The sequence below is a fragment of the Chiloscyllium punctatum genome, chromosome 9, assembly GCF_047496795.1.
Source record: "Chiloscyllium punctatum isolate Juve2018m chromosome 9, sChiPun1.3, whole genome shotgun sequence".
Lineage (NCBI taxonomy): Eukaryota > Metazoa > Chordata > Chondrichthyes > Orectolobiformes > Hemiscylliidae > Chiloscyllium > Chiloscyllium punctatum.
In genome coordinates, this window is record NC_092747.1 from 39,452,953 (window position 1) to 39,473,010 (window position 20,058).

The window sequence follows — 20,058 nt, forward strand, 5'->3', positions numbered from 1 at the left end:
GTGCATCTGTAAGAGAAAAGGCAGTGGGAATTTTAACTATTTTATCAAAGCCGTAGACTACAAATTAGAGGAAGCAGTGAACAAAGTTTATAAGGTTCTGCTCCGACTGCAAGTTGAACAATGTATCCTGTTTTTACTGTCAAGAAAGTGACATCCTTGCAGTAGAGATAATGCAGAGAAGAATGCAGTGTTAAGGAACAGACTTCAGAGAGAAGACTGGAGAAAGTAGGGCTTTACAGTCTAGAAACAATAGTCTAAAATTTGGTCTTAGAAAGTAATGCGTGTTAAGAAAAATGATTGGCCTGGATGGCATGGTGGCACAGTGGGGTTAGCACTGCAGTCCCACAGCATCAAGGACTGAGTTCAATTCCACCCTCAGGCTGTGTGGAATTTGCACATTCTCCCCATGTCTGCATGGGTTTCCTCCAGGTGCTCTGGTTTCCTCCCACATTCCAAAGATTTGCAGGCTAGGTGAGTGGGCCATGAAAAATGCAGAGCCACAGGGGTAAATGGGAGGGTTGGTGTGACTTGTTGAGCTGAATGGCCTGCTTCCGCACTGCAGAGATTCTGTGGAATAATTTAAATTTACCTATATAAATGAAACTATATTAAATTAATAATTTAGAATTGGGATCAAACGTTCAGACAATTGCTGTTAAAATAAGGAAAAATGTATTCACAGAGAATGATCAAGTTGTAGAATCAACTTCAAATAGCCTAGAAGCATTTAAGCAACAATTTGATGATTCAACGGGCATGAGTTAGGATCTCTCTATACAATTGAACTAAGCAAAACTGAATAGCCCTCATGACCTGTATTAACTTTGTACCTGTTAACAATCTACCAAAGTGAATGAAAAACAGCAGATTATGCTCGTAGCCTCACTATAGAGTAAGGAATAACAAATGCACAGAACTCCAGATGCAAAAGATTAGGGCTGTGATTCAGAGTCTGAAGTTTCAGAACAGGATAACATGAAGCAGGAGAGTAAATCCGGAAAAAGAGCAAAGATTGTGAACTTAATATGTTGTGTTCATCTAGATTAGTGAGGCTAGGTTGATAGGAACATGGGGCAGAAGTAAATCATTCTATCCCTCTCAACTTCTCCATCATTCTAGATCGTGCATTGCTATCTATTCCTGTGCTATCCCCATATCCCTTGACGTCTAGAAATACTAACAACTTAATGCCTGAACTTTCATAATTCTTTTGAGTAGGGTATTTTACAGATTTGAGTGCAGAGGTGCCTCTTCATCTCAATCCTAAATGGCTTGCCTTTTATTCTGAGACTGTGTGCCCTATTCTAGACCCCCTTAGAGCTATAGAGTCATAGAGATGTACAGCGTGGAAACAGACCCTTCGGTTCAACCCGTACATGCCGCCCAGATATCCCAACACAATCTAGTCCTACCTGCAAACACCCAGCCCATATCCCTCCAAACCCTTCCTATTCATATACCCATTCAAATGCCTCTTGAATGTTGCAATTCTACCAGCCTCCACCACTTCCTCTGGCAGCTCATTCCAAACACATACCACCCTCTGTGAAAAAGTTGCCCCGTAGGTCTCTTTTACATCTTTCCTCTCTCACCCTAAACCTATGCCCTCTAGTTCTGGACTCCCCAACCCCAGGGAAAAGACTTTGCCTATTTATCCTGTCCATGCCCCTCATTATTTTGTAAATCTCTATAAGGTCACCCCTCAGCCTCCAATGCTCCAGGGAGAACAGTCCCAGCCTGTTCAGCCTCTCCCTATAGCTCAAATCATCCAAACCTGGCAACATCCTTGTAAATATTTTCTGAACCCTTTCAAGTTTCACAACATCCTTCCGATAGGAAGGTGACCAGAATTGCACGCAATATTCCAACAGTGGCCTAACTAATGTCCTGTACAGCAGCAACATGACCTCCCAACTCCTGTACTCAATACTCTGACCAATAAAGGAAAGCATACCAAACGCCTTCTTCACTATCCTATCTACATGCGACTCCACTTTCAAGGAGCTATGAACCTGCACTCTAAGGTCCCTTGTCCAAGGGAAGCATGTATTCTGTCTGTCCTTTTTCAGAATTCTATTCATTTCCATCTGATCCCCATGCATTCTACTGAACTTCAGAAAACACAGGCCCAATCTTCAAATCTCCTCATGAAACAGTTCTACCATTGCAGAAATCAGTTTGGTGATCCTCGTCTGCACACCCTCTGTGGTATGTACATCCTTATTTAGGCAAGGAGTGAACAACTGCTAACAGTACTCTAGGTGCAGTCTAACCAAAGTTCCATGCAATTGATGCAAGACCTCTTTGGTCCCGTACTCAAATTATGTTACAGTAATGGCTAACATACCATTTATATTCTGAACTGGTCACTGTTTCTTTGTATGAGCTTCCAATGACTTTTGAACAAGGACACCTGGGTCTCCTTGGATATTAACACTTTTCAATCTCTCACCATTTAAGAAACACTCTGCTGTTCTATTGCCCCTGCCAAATTGGATAAAAATGGCACAGCAGGCTTGATTGACAGAATAAGCACTTCTGCTCCTATTTTCTATATTCCTCTGACCTCACACTTATCTTCAATACATTCCACCTGCTCAGTCACTCAGTCTGTCTAGATTTTTTTGAAGCTTATTTTGCATTCTCCTCACAACTCAATTTCTCACCAAGGTTTGTATCACCTGTAAACTTGGAAAGATTACAACTGGCCTGCACATCTAAATTATTGATACAGATTGTGAACAGCAGGGAACCAAGCACACTGGTTTGCTTGTACACATCTCACCTTAGCCAAAAATCAAAAGTCCTTCTTCTCCCATACTTTTCTCAGTTTTGTGGTCATTTGCTCAATTTTTCACTTTCAATACACACACGGTACGGGAGCAATCCTGAGATTACTGAGGTCTTGCCTTGCATCCAAAAGTCTATTTTCAAGATCACAACCTCTCTCTCTACACATTATCGGTGCCAATATGGACCATGGTTATTGGGGCTTTACTCTCTCCTAAAAGAATACTTTGCAGCCATTCTGTGAGATCCTTGACCCTGACATCAGAGAGAGGCAGCATGCCATTATGGAGGCATGACCACAAAAACTCCTGTCTGTTCCCGAAACTATCAAAACACCTACTACTTTTGCCCTTTCACTCTTCTTCTTTCCACCCACCCTAGCTCTACAATTGAGCCACTTGCAATGCCAGATGCTTGGCTGTCAATACATTATTCTGAAGAACAACCACCCGCACCAGTCTCCAAAATGGACGAGTGAGAGAGACTCTGGGAACTCTGCACTGTCTCTCTCTCTCTCTAGCCTGCCTAGTTGTTACCCACTCCTTCTTTCCCTGCAGGCTTTTAATCTGTGGTGTGATTGCTTTGTTAAATGTGATATCCATGTAGTTCTCAACTTTTATGATGCTCAAATTCTAAAACTTGAAGCTTATGCTTTTGCAGCTAGAAAACATCATCTAGGCCATAGAAAGCATCCACAGAATTGGTATTTCATGCTGCACAGCTGTCCTGCTATGCTTTAAACCTACTTTCAGACTATTTAATTTAAATTGGAGTTGAGAAAGCAGAAAGTGCAATTCCTCACCAACTGGCTTTAATGAATTGTCTGCCTTAAATTCTTTTTTTTATTATTTGGTACTCCAGATGATAATAACTGCCTGACCTGGGGCCCTGATTTCAATCATGTGTTCATGCAAAGTGGTCAGCTGGATATACTGTGAGAATACACATGGGGAATAAATTCCTAGATCATCTGGAGATTGCATGGTGTGGAGCCTTGCATGTGGCAAAGACACTGTAGGGAAAAGAAGCCTCTTTGTGTTCTGACACGCTGAACCAAATTCAATGTAGTTGTCAAGGAAGTGTGGCAGCTGCATCCAGTTAATTAGAGATGAACAGCATCAGTTTCCTGGCAACAATCAACTCCCCCAGCCTGGCCTGCCTTGACTAGGTGGAGGACAGGGGGGCAAGGAGAGGCTGATCCAGGATTCCTGATTACCAGTTCCTGAATGTTAATTTGGTTACTTAACTAACTAATTGATGCCCATTGCCTATGAGCACGCTGCAAATTTGTGGTAGCTCGATAATTAAGTAGGAGGAGAACAATTTTGTCATACCATTGGAATGCCACCCTGGGGAGGGTGTTCGAGAATGGGAGGAACTGTTCAAATTGGTGGAAGAGTCCGAAAACAGCAGGCATTGATTTCAGGTTAGTGGCAAAAGATCCAATAGCAGTAAGAGGACAATTTTTCTTTGTGTAATGAGTGGTTAAGATAAGATGATATTTTCTGAGAATGTGGTGGAAACAGATTCCATCTTTGCTTTCCAAGAGGATTTTGATAATTATCTGAACAGAAGAAAAAAATTGTAGGGCTATTGAGAAAAGTTGGTCGAATGGGAATGGCTTAGTGGCTCTTTCAGGAAACCAGCATAAACATGGTGGAGCAAATGGCTTCCTTCTGTGTAGTCGCCATAATCTCTTAGCATTTTAGCATTATCTTAGCATTTCCTTAATTCCATCTTTTATCCTTTAGTGCGATGTGAGCATCACGAACACAGCCTGTATTTTTGTTCAACGCTGATTGCCTTGAAATGGTGGTGAACCCAATCTTTATTTTGCTGTCTGTAAAATGATATTATTGTGTGAAGAAAAGTCTGTGATTCTATGCTTCCTGATTTACATTGATGACATCATTGTTGGTAGACATCTGGAACTTTGACTTGGCAACAGATTCAAATTCACATCAGTAAAGGGAGTCCATGCCACAGCCATTGCTAGATCTTTTCAGATCTTCCTTTGAGATCGGTGGAAAGTGTAGTTGCTTTACCACTGACCACGTAATCCAAGCTTACATAGTTGTCTCAATGCTACTTAGTGTAATGTAATGAAATCTTTCTGTCAACAGGTTAAAGAATGGGCAACCTATTGCTGAAAGATCTACTCGCTATAAGATCACTGGCTATGTTCTGACTATAAGAGACATTTCAGAAGAGGATACTGGGAGTTATAGTATTATACTAGAGCTCAAACAGTGGAACCTTTACAAGAATATCACATTCTCTCTTAATGTAAATGGTAAGTAAATGAAGACTATAAATTTCTGCATTCTCGTTCTGAACAAAGAGCTCCAGAATCCACCTCAGTAAAAATTCTACACTTTTGGATCACATTGGTTTCAGAAATGCAAGAAGTTAAAGCATCAATTTAAACAAGACAATCGAAAGTGTGTTGTATTGATTTGGCTTCACAGCAACTCAAAATATCTGCAGCTGTTGCAAAATTGTTTAATGTCAAAATTTATACAGTCACCTGTACCTGTATATTAATTGAAAACATCGGCCCATTATTTCCTTTGGGTCAATTGAAAATTCACTGGCAGTGCTGGAGGCTGGTACATTGTATCATTATACCTTATATAGAGCTGCCAATTGTTGTGTTTTGCTCCCTTTCACATTTAAGACCCTATAACTAGATACTTGCTGCCCTTTCAGTAGATGGTGTCACTAATGTAAAAGCAAAATACCAATAAAGAAATTGATACAAATATTCTGCATTCACAAGCTAACTTAGAGGTGAGAAGGAATGCCTTCTTGCAAAAGAGTCTGTTCAATTCTCCATCTAAAGATTGATATTGACATAAAATATATGGACTCTTTATGAAAGCAGCCATTTTCCTGATCCAATATTCCTCCAATTATTGTGGTTAAAGAATCTAATTTGCCCACATGCAAGAGATCACCATTAATTTTATAGGAAAGAATATTTCCAACAATCCAAACTCTTAGATTGGGTTCTGTCAGTTATAGAAATAAGGCAAAGCCAACATTGGATGGAACACATAAAAACACTAAGCATTATAAATTCACAAGGAAAGTAAATGGTGAGGTTAGTCTGATGGATGATCTGTACATGCAAGGAGGCTTGAGGTGAAGTTTCACTGTTTTTGCCAAGTGAACATTTTACAGGTGAATATAAACACTGCATTGCAGAAAAACGTTTAGTCATCTCAATAATTATGAACTTATTTAAAATAGCTAGTTAAATTAACCCAGGTATCGCTTGGCCTTTGTGAAGTTGGTGGTTAGCCACCACTGGAAGCATGAACTTCTGGTGCCAGGCTAGGACTGCAGACTTTGAACATCTCCAGCCCAGAAGTAGGGATATTCCTTTTAGTTTAAGCCAGGCAAGCTCAGGGACAGTGCAAAGGATTTCAAGGTTGGAATTGGATTGTGCAGAAGTCCTGCCTTTGGAGCACCAGTACTGAGTCCAAAATACGTGTCCAAACTATTGAGAAAAGTTTATACAAGTAATTTCAGTCTTCCTCATATGGAGTACTGGTCGGCTTTTGCTAGTTGTATACTTAGAACCATCATATTAACTAGTGCTGAAACGGGTAGAGATGTTGAGGTTCAGTACTGAAGTACAATAGCCACTGAACTCCAGATATACACACACAATCTTTTGTGCTAGATGCAAGTACCATCTTCCAGATTATGTCTATCCAAGTGTCAATGCTAGATGAAGGGCATTTTCTTTTGGAAAAGCCTATATAGGGAACATGCAATGTGCCAGCCACCATAACGATCAATTTGCCCAATACTAGGCTAATCACCATCTGGTCAATTAGAGCAATTTTGCAAATTGCTTTGGAATTGATCATTTGATGGAGTCCATTTCCTGGGTCCTTCTTAACAGGCATTGACTTTTTTATAAGTCTGATTCCATGGTACCATGACTCTTTGAATATCGCACCAAAATGTGACCATTGGAATCTTTATTTAATTCATACTCTCTCATTTACTAGAGACAGAATTTAAATTGTGTGGTGATGCTCCAGTTATTTCACTGCTAATTAGTAATTAGGTGAATTATATTTATTTCATTATAGTTTAGTATAATAAATTTTGTAAGCATCTATTTCTGGCAATAATTCTCAATTAATGAGACAAAGCAGAAATAGGTGTGCTGACTTTCACTCTTTGTAGAGCTCCTGAATTTCCGGTGAATAAGTCTAATCACTGGAAATTTTGGGATCTTCTGAATTGGGGCATGATTCTCCAGTCTACACTTGCATTGGATGTGATTCTGAGTGTGGAATGGAATTTCACAATACCCGTCATATCATAAATAAACAGCAAGTACGCAGGGGGTTTTGGAAAAAGGAAGTTAAATTTAAGAATGCTATTTTGTAAAAATTGGCAGAACATGTGGTTAGTTCCTTTAGATGATATACAGGATATTGAAATTTTTAAAAGAAACTTAGTTTTAGCATGTTGATACTAGCACATTTGAAACTTACTGCATGTAAAAGTGTAGACTAGCTGATAGCATTTCTTCATACAGTGAAATCAGCATTAGCAACCATCTTTGAGTAACGACTGCTTGTCAATAAAATGATTACAAAACTTTGGGAACAGTAAAATGCCCATTTACTAACATTGTTGAAAAACGTCTTTGTAGTGACGGCATGAGATGTAATTGTCGCATGTATTTGGAGTTTTATCACTGGATTTTAAACCAGTGAACACCATGGAATCTAACTTGGCAGATAGTACTGACTGTACATCCTTTCAAAAAATGTGCACTCAAATTCCTGATGGCACAAGACGTCTCTTGATGTTGAATGATAGAATAAAAGTAACTGAACCACATGGAAAAAGAAAGATCAGAGAAGAAGTATGAACCTTCCTGTCATAATACCCATTTATTGGTAAAGGGCCAGGTAATGGTGGAGTATATTGTGCTAGACGAGCAGTTTCTTAACTGTATAAGAAGACAAGCTGTGAACATAGAGTTGTTTAGGGAAGCATGGATGGTTGCTGTTGACAGATTTCACTGCATAAGATTAATGATACATTCAGGCAAATATAGCAACAGAAACACAAATAAGCAGAATTCTTAGAGATCAGGATCACAAGTTCTTAAATCTTTTCAGATATTAGCAAAGTTCTTGGTAAATACCAGTTTACCATAGTTGTGTATTAAAAGCAATATTTTGAATTTAAATATAAGTATAATATATAAATTTAAGTATAATATTGCATGTTTAATTGTAATGTTATATACTGCCCTACAAAATGTATTTGGACAATCCCTTTATAGTTAGCCAGTGACATAATACCATGTTAGGGAATGTTCTAGAGCAACTGTGGACGCTAAAAAAAAACGCATTCTTGCATCCTAGGTGCCTCAGCTTTACCCAGAATGGAAAAACTGAAGCAACTCTCAGAGTTTCAAAAAGCTATCATTATTGACTATCACTTGTGTAAAAAGTCTGCCCACGAAATATCCAGAAGGACTGGGATACCAAAGTCGTCTGTGAACTTCATTATCAACAAGTACAGGAAGAGAAGCAATGTAGACAATAAATCCTGCCCAGAGAAAGCAAAGAAGATCCATGGCAAAGCCCATCATTCCTTGAGGAAAAAGGTCAAACAAAACAGAAAAATCAACCGTAAAAGTTTATTAAGGTTCAGCAGGGACATGTGAGTGCAGTTTACTGTACAGACACCTGCAACGTAGCAGCAGGACCTTGCTAATTGTAACTTTGCTAAAACTGTGAGATTCTGCTTTGAAACAGAAAAAATGTTCAGCTGCTCAAGTGGGTACCACAGAAATGCAGAACTGAATCCAGGGACCACTGTGGCCAGAGACTGAACACAATCTAAAAGTATGAATCCCATACTTTTGCTTTCCTATCCAGCAATTTAACAATCTTGACAAACTTGTGACAATGCTAAAATCGGAAGATGAACATTTTTAATACGTATGGAGAACTTGCAAAATCGTTAATAGAAGAGATCCAATCTTCACCAAGAGTGGACATTTGACAGCAAAAAGCTGAACTAATTGGGACATAGATCACGTATTTGTTATTCATTCAACCATTCATTTGTTTTAATGCTGTAATATCTCTTCTGAGGATTGTTCAAACACTTTTTGTAGGGCAGCATGTTTTTTTCTTGAGATTGCATCTTCACAGATAACTGTGAAAAATTTGATTTTACTCTCATACATAAAAATGAATTGTGATGAGACAAACAGGAGAAGCATGAATATATCACACTGCAAGGATGGTACTGTCTTCACTTAGCTTTTGAATATGTGAATAAGGCCTTAGTATATAATGAGATGAGTTGTGTCTTTTTTTTTAAATTCCTTTTTTTTATTTGGCTTTTGGTTTTCTCATTAATTTGTTTTTGCAGTAAAACCACATATATGTGAAAAGGCAGTGTCCAATCAGAACTTTGATCTCTTCCAATTGGGCAGCAAACAGACTCTATCATGCACTGCCTATGGCATCCCTATTCCTAGATTTCTATGGGGATGGCAACCTTGTGCCCAAAGTAGTTCAAAAGCACAGTAAGTAGATTTGTTTGTTTGACCTTTCACTTATTTACATTGTTAAATACTATTAACAATATGGGTTAAGTGCAGGCTTTGGGTTTACTTACATTTATTTAATAAAAATGTCAACATGTTTAATATATATTTCATTATAGTAATTTCTCATGCCTTATAATTGTGGCTAGCTACAAATTGAAATGAATATTTTTATAAATGCATATATACCAAACACAAAATAAAAAGAAATAGAACAGTGTTAACTATAAATAAAATCCTCAGGGCAGTCAGCATTTTAAAAACTTAGATGTTTTGTTTACCTAAAATAGGCTTTTTCATTGCAGTAAATTATCAGAAATGGAATGACATCGAGTATCATTTTATTCAGACACCTCTATTAAGCATTCTTTTAAAGATTCTATAGTACAAAGTGTATTTAAATCTGTTTAGAGGCTGGTTCTTCTTTTCTCAAAGCTGCTCCCCACCTTTGACTTTTGAATTCATTTTTGCCCACTAGTTGGAAAAGTCTATACAGCCAATTAATGGTAAGAATTGCACACAATAGTGTTTGACTGGGATTTTTAAATGGACAATGTTTCACATTTAGAAGCTGTTGGCAAACTGCCTATGATAAGCACTTTCTGTTTGCACTTACGGTATTTTCAGGAGGCATGTATTTAAATAGTCAAAGATTAATGTGAATCTCTTTATGTAGAATTAATCATGGTTAAACATTTATGAAGGTTTGATTTTTGTGTATCTTATCATTTTCTATGATGGTGTTTTATTGTTGATGCAAGAAATATATAGTGCCTTGTTTAGAAATTTGTTAGTGTGGCCCAGACTAATGCGGAGATGGAAGAACTCCGAAGCGTTTTAAAAAGATGTCTGGAACCCAATTCTAGGATTCCTGCCCTCATTCTCATTGCCCCACTTTTCATTGATGTGGGTCATGAAGCCCCACACTGTAATCTTGACCTGGCTGACTCTTTGTAAGGGTTGATATTGCCTAGTCCTCTACAAATTTTAATGGAATTGTGCAGTTTCCTTATGCCTTGTGGTTCCTGGTCCCTCAGAAGAGCCAGGAGCCATAGTCTGGAAGGTAAATTCAAAAGGTCTTACTCATGCCCTTCAATGCCATTTCCATTTCAACTTAGTGCCCACACTTGCCCTCTAGACAGTCGCATGGCTCCCAATAGCATCCTTTCTAGCTCAAAATAAACTTGTACCCCTTCCATGCTTATTTGAATGGTATCTGCAATATTTACGTAGTCATGTAGTCATATAAGTGTGGAACTGCTAAGACAAAAAAAATGTGTTTGCAAATCTCTTAACTTTAAAAACAACCCTGTACACGTGACAATCAAACAGATCATTAAAGCGCCAATACTAGAGGCTTGAAGACATGTATTGGCATTGAGTTGGCATGGAGAGCGTAAGAGCTGAAGGTTGGGTAGAAGTTGGAATAGAAATAGAAGGGGTCATGGGGAGTGGATAGGATCATGAGGGATCGACAGCCTAAAATTTTGTAGTACAACTGGGAGTGCTCCCAGAGACCAAGGTGAACGTTCAAACCAGGCCGTCGATGCTCTGCAGTCGGCAGGCCCGACTCCACACCATGCCTGGCCCCACTTGGGCAAAATTTGTGTATATCAGGGCCTGGCAGGTCTGGTGAGCCAGGAAATGTCCTGACTTCAACTACCCACCCCGGTAGTAAAAATTCTGCCCTATATACTTAACAGTTTAAGTATGGACATATGCTTATCTATAAACGCTGAAAATTTAATCTACATTATTTCTGCTAATTCTCTGACCTTTCAGTTGACTTAGAGCAAAAAAGTGCAACATACAAAAGTAATGACACATCTGTACAAAGTCAATTTTAATGATACTCCCTGAATGAACAATGAGAAAAACAGAAGGTAACCCTTTGAGCATTATGACAAAATATTTTGGACTAAATTATAGAGACATTTGTTGTGAGAAATTGCTAGTTTACTCCGGAACCATTGCTTGAAAAGCAGAGGAAAGCTGTTTCTCTAGTTCTGCTTCATAATATCATTAAAATCCCAAACAAATAATCTTTTGCAGATGTAGTGTGTCTATTTTCAAGACTACAAAGGAATTAAGTCTACTAATTATTAAAACATTTTGGAGGTGGATTTATGGCACATTTGAAGAAAATATCAAAAATGAATTTTGCTGGCTTTCTGTTTTTTTTTGATGCGCTTCATCTCCCCATTGTGTTTGTATAAAGATTTGGCAGAATTATTGTTTAATGATAAAGAGAGCTTTGATGTATATCTGCTGTTTTTTGCCACTTTATTAAGCTGTTTATTACTTAACTTAAATAAAGTCGTGTAATCCATTTGAATTCAATGTGTTATGCTAATTTCAGTGTTGGCACTCCTGACAAATTGGAACATGTCCCAATGTGCACCTGACACTGAACAGTGCAGCTTTCGGTCGCTTTTGTGTTGAACAAGGCTTTATGCTACATCTGATTTTGCATAAACTGAGGTTTACTAGTTCATGTGGTGTAAGGAGGCATGGCAGCATTAATTATACTTTCATCTGTATGATCTGGAGTTGAATCACAGTGAAAGTGATCTCACAGCAATCGATGGCTCAGAGATCATCAGTATTTGGGGCCTCATGTAGGGAAGGAATAAGTTAATTTTTTTTCAAGAGCTGGGATCAAGGGCAGGGCCTTGCAGGGCACAGATCACTTCCCAGAAGATCATGCATGACACAAAGATCTTTCCAGATATTCACCCACTGCATGTGAGGGCTGACTGGTGGTGTGGTTTCTCAGAAAAATTCTGCCTGGTCCTCATACTAGAAAGACACAGCAGTCACTTTCAAGAGAAAATTGATCATTGTTTGGCATTGAGGTCCAGTTTAAGACACATTGAGCGGTGGGGAGCGAAGCACTAAGGCTGACTTTGGGTATTTTCTTCACTCGCACATTGCTAAGTGCAAACTCCACTCATACAGGTATTTAAAATCTTCTGCTAAATTAATTTCAATTAAAAGTTGAGGCAGTGATTTTTGTTTTTTTGATTTTCAGTCAGATCTTCAGCATGAGTGCTGGCTTTGAGAGATTTTTCTGGCTGTTCTATTTTTTTACCCCATCCAAAACAGAGAATGTCTCCAGCTTTCCTTGTTTAGGCCTGTCCATATTTAATTCTGATATGATTTCATGTATTTTTATTGCTACTGGAACAAGACAGAGTTTTTACTATCTCAGTTACAAAATTTTTAAAGTTACTCTATGGAAAATAAATATGTGTGCAAATATAGGTGCTGTTAGGTTAAAACTCAGAAAAAAATTATTATTCAACAATTGGTTGCATGCATTTTTAGGAATAATCATTGCCTGGCCGCAATACATAGATTTTACCTTGTAATAATCACTCTTGAACTCTTTTGGTATAGAACAATATAAGTCCTACACATAAAACACATACAAGACTTTGCTCTTAAGGGCAAAATGGAGTTCCAAATCTTCTGAACAGAAATTGAACATGAAGGCATTTACTTCATACTTCTAACCAACTCAAAAAGTTGTTAGAGTTGCAATTACAGAGCTTCTTTCTTTCACATGATGCCGGCATTACTGTCTATTTGTAATTACTGTTAAGGCATCATTGAACTGCAGCCAGATGTGGGGTGGAGAGGATGGAAGGTGAACAGGCAGAGGCCATAGTCCACATGGACAACAATGACATCGATAGAAAAGGGGGTGAGATCCCTGGAAGCATATTTTGGGGCATTAGGAAAAAAATTAAAAACCAGGACCTTTTTAGAGTAGTAATATCTGCCCAGTGTCACCTCTCAGTTAGCATAGGAATAGGAGGATTGAGTGACTGAACATTAGGGTAGCTTGTGGCTTAGTGGTTAGCACTACTGCCTCACAGTGCCAGGAACCTGAGTTTTCCATCAGGTTCTGTGGTTTCCTCCCACAATCCAAAGATGTGCAGGTTAGGTGGATTGGTCATGCTAAATTGTCCCATAGTGTTTGAGTCTAGGTGGGATGCTTTTCTAGGTTGGTAGAGACTTGATAGGCCTCTTTCCACACTGTAGGGATGCTATGCGGCTGGACAATTAATCCAAGAGAAATGGTATCAGATTTCTGAGGCTTTCAGGCCAGTTCTGAGGCATTCCAATCCGGGGTCTCATACAAGCCAAATGAGATGGATCTTAACAGGACCAGGACTAATGCCCTCACAGCAAGATGTGCTATTGCTGTTCAGGAGAGTTTAAACTAGGCTAGGGTTGGTAACCTGAGAGAGAGCTCAGTTAGGAAGAAAGCAAAAGTAGTTGTACAAAAGTAGAAGTGAAATAGGAAGACATAAAATGAAGTTCAGCATCAAATATGTGTACAATGTGGAATAAAGTTTAAACAGTCAAAGTTAAGAACACTTTATCAGAATACACGCCAACATTCACAATGATATAAATGTTTTGAAAGTCCAAGTAGAAGTAAATGGGCATGATTAATTGCCATTTTGGATTATAATGTGACTACAAATGGGAATTCAATATTCGAGATGTCTATCATTTCGGAAGGATAGGCAAAAGGAATAAGTGGTTGGCTAGGACTGTTTAATAAAGAAAAAAATTGGTAAGTTAGTAAGAGAATTTTAGATTGGACATCTTGATCCATCAATCAGTTTCATTGGTGTTAACAAACAGGAAAGAATAATAAAAATTTACATGAGTTATTTATAGGCCATGAACTTGTAATGGTAATCTTGAGTATACATAAGTAAGGAATTAAAGCTGCATGAAACATAGGGAATACAGTAGTTCCATTCTTGTGCAATCCCGTGTGATAAGAAAATTGTATAGTCACAGTACCATTTAAAGCAATGGGGCAAGAATCGCTTTATAATCAATACACGCATTAAAAATTTGCAGTGTACAAACATTGTTCCCAATTTAACAATCGCATTACAGCAAATTTATAACAAATAAGAAAATGGCAGAGAAATGAAACAATTTCTTTGTGTCTATCATCACAGAATAGGCATAGACACCCCCCCACCCCCCAAAGCAAAGATGTTATGAAATGAAGAGCTAAAATAAATCAGTATTAATAAAGCAGTAGAGAACTCAAAAATAATTGGATAGAAAGTTGATAATTCCCCTGGACCAGATGAATCACATAATACCATAAGATATAGGAGCAGAAATAGGCCATTCAGCCCATCAAGTCTGCTTTCCCATTCACTGAGGTCATGGCTGATCTGATAGAACATAGAACAATACAGCACAGAACAGGCCCTTCGGCCTGCGATGTTGTGCTGAACATTTGTCCTAGCTTAAGCACCCATCCATGTACCTAAACAATTGCCGCTTTAAGGTCACCAATGATTCTGACTCTGCCACTCCCACAGGCAGCGCATTCCATGCCCCACCACTCTCTGGGTAAAGAACCTACCCCTGACATCCCCTCTATACCTTCCATCCTTCACCTTAAATTTATGTCCCCTTGTAACACTCTGTTGTACCCGGGGAAAAAATTTCTTACTGTCTACTCTATCTATTCCTCTGATCATCTTATAAACCTCTATCAAGTCATCCCTCATCCTTCACCGTTCCAATGAGAAAAGGCCTAGCACTCTCAACCTATCCTCGTACGACCTATTCTCCATTCCAGGCAACATCCTGGTAAATCTTCTCTGCACCCTCTCCAAAACTTCCACATCTTTCCTAAAGTGAGGCGACCAGAACTGCACACAGTACTCCAAATGTGGCCTAACCAAGGTCCTGTACACTGCAACATCACTTCATGACTCTTGAATTCAATCCCTCTGCTAATGAACGCTGATACACCATAGGCCTTCTTACAAGCTCTATCCACCTGAGTGGCAACTTTCAAAGATCTATGAACATAGACCCCCAAGATCCCTCTGCTCCTCCACCTTACTAAGAACCCTACCGTTAACCCTGTATTCCCATTCTTATTTGTCCTTCCAAAATGGACGACCTCACACTTGACAGGGTTGAACTCCATCTGCCACTCCTCAGCTCAGCTCTGCATCATATCTAAGTCTCTTTGCAGCCGACAACAGCCCTCCTCACTATCCACAACTCCACCAATCTTCATATCATCTGCAAATTTACTGACCCACCCTTCGACTCCCTCTTCCAAGTCATTAATAAAAATTACAAACAGCAGAGGACCCAGAACTGATCCCTGCGGAACTCCACTTGTAACTGGGCTCCAGGCTGAATATTTCCCATCTATCACCAATCTCTGACCTTGACCGGTTAGCCAGTTTTCTATCCAACTGGCCAAATTTCCCTCTATCCCATGCCTCCTGACTTTCCGCATAAGCCTACCATGGGGAACCTTATTAAATGCCTTACTAAAATCCATGTACACTACATCCACTGCTCTACCCTCATCCACATGCTTGATCACCTCCTCAAAGAATTCAATAAGACTTGTAAGGCAAGACCTACCCTTCACAAATCCGTGCTGGCTGTCCCTAATCAAGCAGTGTCTTTCCAGATACTCATAAATCCTATCCCCCAGTACCCTTTCCATTACTTTGCCTACCACCGAAGTAAGACTAACTGGCTGTAATTCCCGGGGTTATCCCTATTCCCTTTTTTGAACAGGGGCACAACGTTCGCCACTCTCCAGTCCCCTGGTACCACCCCCATTGACAGTGAAGACGAAAAGATCATTGCCAACGGCTCTGCAATTTCCTCTCTTGCTTCCCACATAATCCTAGGATATATCCCGTCAGGCCCAGGGGACTTATCTATCCTCAAGTTGTTCAAAATGCCCAACACATCCTCCTTCTTAACAAGTATCTCTTCTAGCTTACCAGTCCGTTTCACACTCTTCTCTTCAACAATACAGTCCCTCTCATTTGTAAATACTGAAGAAAAGTACTCATTCAAGACCTCTCCTGTCTCTTCTGAGTCAATACACAGTCTCTCACTACAGTCCTTGATCGGACCTACCCTCGTTCTCTTCTTTCTCATGTTTCTCACATACGCATAAAATGCCTTGGGGTTATCCTTGATCCTATCCGCCAAAGATTTTTCATGCCCTCTCTTAGCTCTCCTAATCCCTTTCTTCAGCTCCCTTCTGGCTATCCTGTATCCCTGCAATGCTCTGTCTGAACCCTGTTTCCTCAAGCTTATGTAAGCCTCCTTCTTCCTCTTTACAAGACATTCAACCTCCCTCGTCAACCAAGGTTCCCTCACATGACCATCTCTTTCCTGCCTGATAGGTACGTACATATCAAGGACACGTCGTATCTGTTCCTTGAAAAAGTTCCACATTTCCACGACATGCTTCCCTGACAGCCTATGCTCCCAACTTATGCTCCTCAGATCCTGTCTTACAGCATCGTATTTACCCTTCCCCCAATTGTAAGACCTACCTTGTTGCACGCACCTATCTCTCTCCATAATCAAGGTGAAAGTCACAGAATTGTGGTCACCATCACCAAAATGTTCACCCACTAACAAGCCCACCACTTGTCCCGGTTCGTTACCAAGTACCAAATCCAATATGGCCTCCCCTCTGGTTGGACAATCTACATAATGAGTTAGAAAAGCTTCCTGGACACACTGCACAAACACCACCCCATCCAATCTACTTGATCTAAAGAGCTTCCAATCAATATTTGGGAAGTTGAAATCGCCCATGACTACTACCCTGTGGCTTCTGCACCTTTCCAAAATCTGTTTCCCAATCTGTTTCTCCACATCTCTGCTGCTATGGGGGAGCCTATAATAAACACCCAACAAGGTGACTGCTCCTTTCCTATTTCTGACTTCAGCCCATACTACCTCCAAAGGCAGATCCCCCTCGAACTGCCTTTTTGCAGCCGTTATACCATTCCAAATTAGCAACGCCACCCCCCCTCCTTTTTTACCACGCTCCCTAATCTTACTGAAACATCTGTAATCAGGAACCTCCAACAACCATTCCTGTCCCTCTTCTATTCACGTTTCTGTGATGGCCACAACATCATAGTCCCAGGTACCGATCTACGCCTTAAGTTCACCCACTTTATTTCTGATACTCCTTGCGTTGAAGTATACACACTTGAACCCATCTCTGTGTCAGCAAGTATTCCCTGTCAGTGCTACCTTCTCCACAGCCTCCCTACGTTCTTGGACATCCTGACAAACAGCTAGTCTACTTGCTGGACTACAAGTCCGGATCCCATCCCCCTGCCAAATTAGTTTAACCCCCCCCGAAGAGTGCTAGCAAACCTACCTCCCAGGATATTGGTGCCCTTCTGGTTCAGGTGCAACCGTCCTGCTTGTACAGGTCCCATCTTCCCCAGAATGCAGTCCAATTGTCAACTGATAATCCTCAACTCCACTTTCTTGCCTTTTTCCCGATCATTCTCAATTCACTTGCTGATTACAAATGTATCTATGTCAGCCTTGAATATACTGAATAACCCAACCTCTACAGCCCTGTGTGGTAAGGAATTTCACAAATTCACAACCCTCTAAGAGAAAAATTTCCGCTGCGTCTCGAAGTAAAATGTGTAGCCCCTTTTTCTGAGATTATGCCCTCTGGTCCTATACACACCCACAAACAACCTTTCCACATCTAACCTGTCCAGTTCCCTAAGAATCTTGTAAGTTTTAATACGATCACCTCTCAGTCTTCTATTTTCTAAATTATACAGGCCCAATCTACTCAGTCTATCCTCATAAGACAATCCCTCCATACCTGTTTTCAGCCTCGTGAACCTTCTCTGAACTTCTTCATTGCCAGTATGTTTTCCCTGAAATAAAGGCACAAAACTGTTCACAGTATTCTAGCTGTAGTCTGACTTGTGCCTTACAGTTTTTACAAAACCTCTCTATACTCCACTCTCTTTGAAATACAGTCCAACAGTCCATTTGTGTTCCCGATTAACTTGGCATCACTAAGAGGGAAAATATTACAGTGTCTTCTAAATATGTGTTTATTGGACACTTTGAAAATATTAATATCCTTCAGAATGGGCAGAACCAACACAAGGGAGATCATAGTTAAAAATCACACAACACCAGGTTAAGGTCCAACAGGTTTAGTTGGAAGCACCAGCTTTCAGAGTGCTGCTCTTTCATCTGGTGGTTGTGGAGTACACAATTGTAAGACACAGAATTTATAGCAAAAGTTTACAGTGTGATGTAACTGAAATTATACATTGAAAAATACCTGGATTGTTTGTTAAGTCTCTCATCTGTTAGAATGACCATGTTAGTTTCACTTCTTTCATACGTAAATCACAAATTTTTTTTAAAAGTTACATTCTCAGGTTAACTTTAACAATTGGTAAAAATTGTTCCGCCTTGGAACACTTCAACCCCAGGGCATCAATGTGGACTTCAACAGTTTCCTCGTTTCCCCTTCCCCCACCTCATCCTAGTTCCAAACTTCCAGCTCAGCACTGTCTCCATGACTTGTCCTACCTGTCTATCTCCTTTTCCACCTATCTACTCCACCCTCTCCTCCCTGACCTATCACCTTCATCCCCTCCCACACTCACCCACTGCTACTTTCTCCCCACCCCCACCCTCCTCTAGCTTGTCTCTCCATGCTTCAGGCTCACTGCTTTTATTCCTGATGAAGGGCTTTTGCCCGAAGCGTCGATTTCAAAGCTCCTTGGATGCTGCCTGAACTGCTGTGCTCTTCCAGCACCACTAATCCATTCAACAATTGGTGTCAGCCCAGATAATGTGTTGAAGGTATTCACTAAAAAAACGTTTTGTGATTTACATATGAAACAAGTGAAACTAACATGGACATTCTAACAGATGAGAGACTTAACAAACAATCCAGGAATTTTTCAATGTATAATTTCAGTTACATCACACTGCAAGCTTCTGTTATAAATTCTGTGTCCTACTATCTTGTACTCCACAACCACCTGATGAAGGCGCAGTGCTCCGAAAGCCAGTGCTTCCAATTAAACCTGTTGAACTATAATCTGGTGTTGTGTGATTTTTAACTTTGTATACTCCAGTCCAACACCAGCATCACCAAATCAAGGGAGATCATGATATGGAGGAACCGGTGTTGGACTGAGGTGGACAAAGTTAAAAATCACACAACACCAGATTATAGTCCAATAGGTTTATTTCAAAGTACTAGCTTTCAGACCGTTGCTCCTTCATCAGATGGTTGTGGAGTTTCAGATCATAAAATACAGAATTTATAGCAAAAGATTGCAGTATCATGAACTGAAATGATATATTGAACAAACCTGGATTGTTAAGTCTTTCATCTTTTAGAATGGGTTGCAGTTTCGGTTCATTAATATATAAATCCCAAAACTTCTTTTAAGTCACCTTCTCAAGATAACTTGAAGTTTCATAACAAAAGATGACATCTCCGCTCAGACAATGTATTAAAGATCAGAGTCTGTCTGTATCCTAATTTTGACTCAGACTGGTTCTATTTCCAAAGTGGAATTTACAAAATGTTACATGTATTGACTGCCTGCAGATTGTACAGTTTTTGAGTAAAATAGAGTGTATCTGCAAATATAATTCTGCAAATAAAAATTCACCCTATAGACTTATGTGTGTGTGCATGCATGAGAGAGAGTGCATGTGAGTAGTGAATGTGAGTGTACATGATTGTGTATGTGTTTGCGTGTGTGAAAGCTTGTTAAAGTGTGGGTGTGATGGAGATTTGAAGAGAGATTTGACTTATTGGTATTTGC

General features: G+C 39.7%; 1 protein-coding gene across 2 annotated transcripts in view; it reads left to right on the plus strand.

The window, feature by feature from the left end:
• Positions 1 to 20,058, plus strand: part of flt1 (fms related receptor tyrosine kinase 1) — a 207,279-nt gene that overhangs the window by 67,444 nt on the left and 119,777 nt on the right. For both annotated transcript variants that reach the window (XM_072577287.1, XM_072577286.1), the window contains exons 9-10: positions 4,914 to 5,083; positions 9,214 to 9,370. In XM_072577287.1, coding sequence (XP_072433388.1) covers positions 4,914 to 5,083; positions 9,214 to 9,370 — 327 coding nt within the window. The remainder of the gene's footprint in view (positions 1 to 4,913; positions 5,084 to 9,213; positions 9,371 to 20,058) is intronic.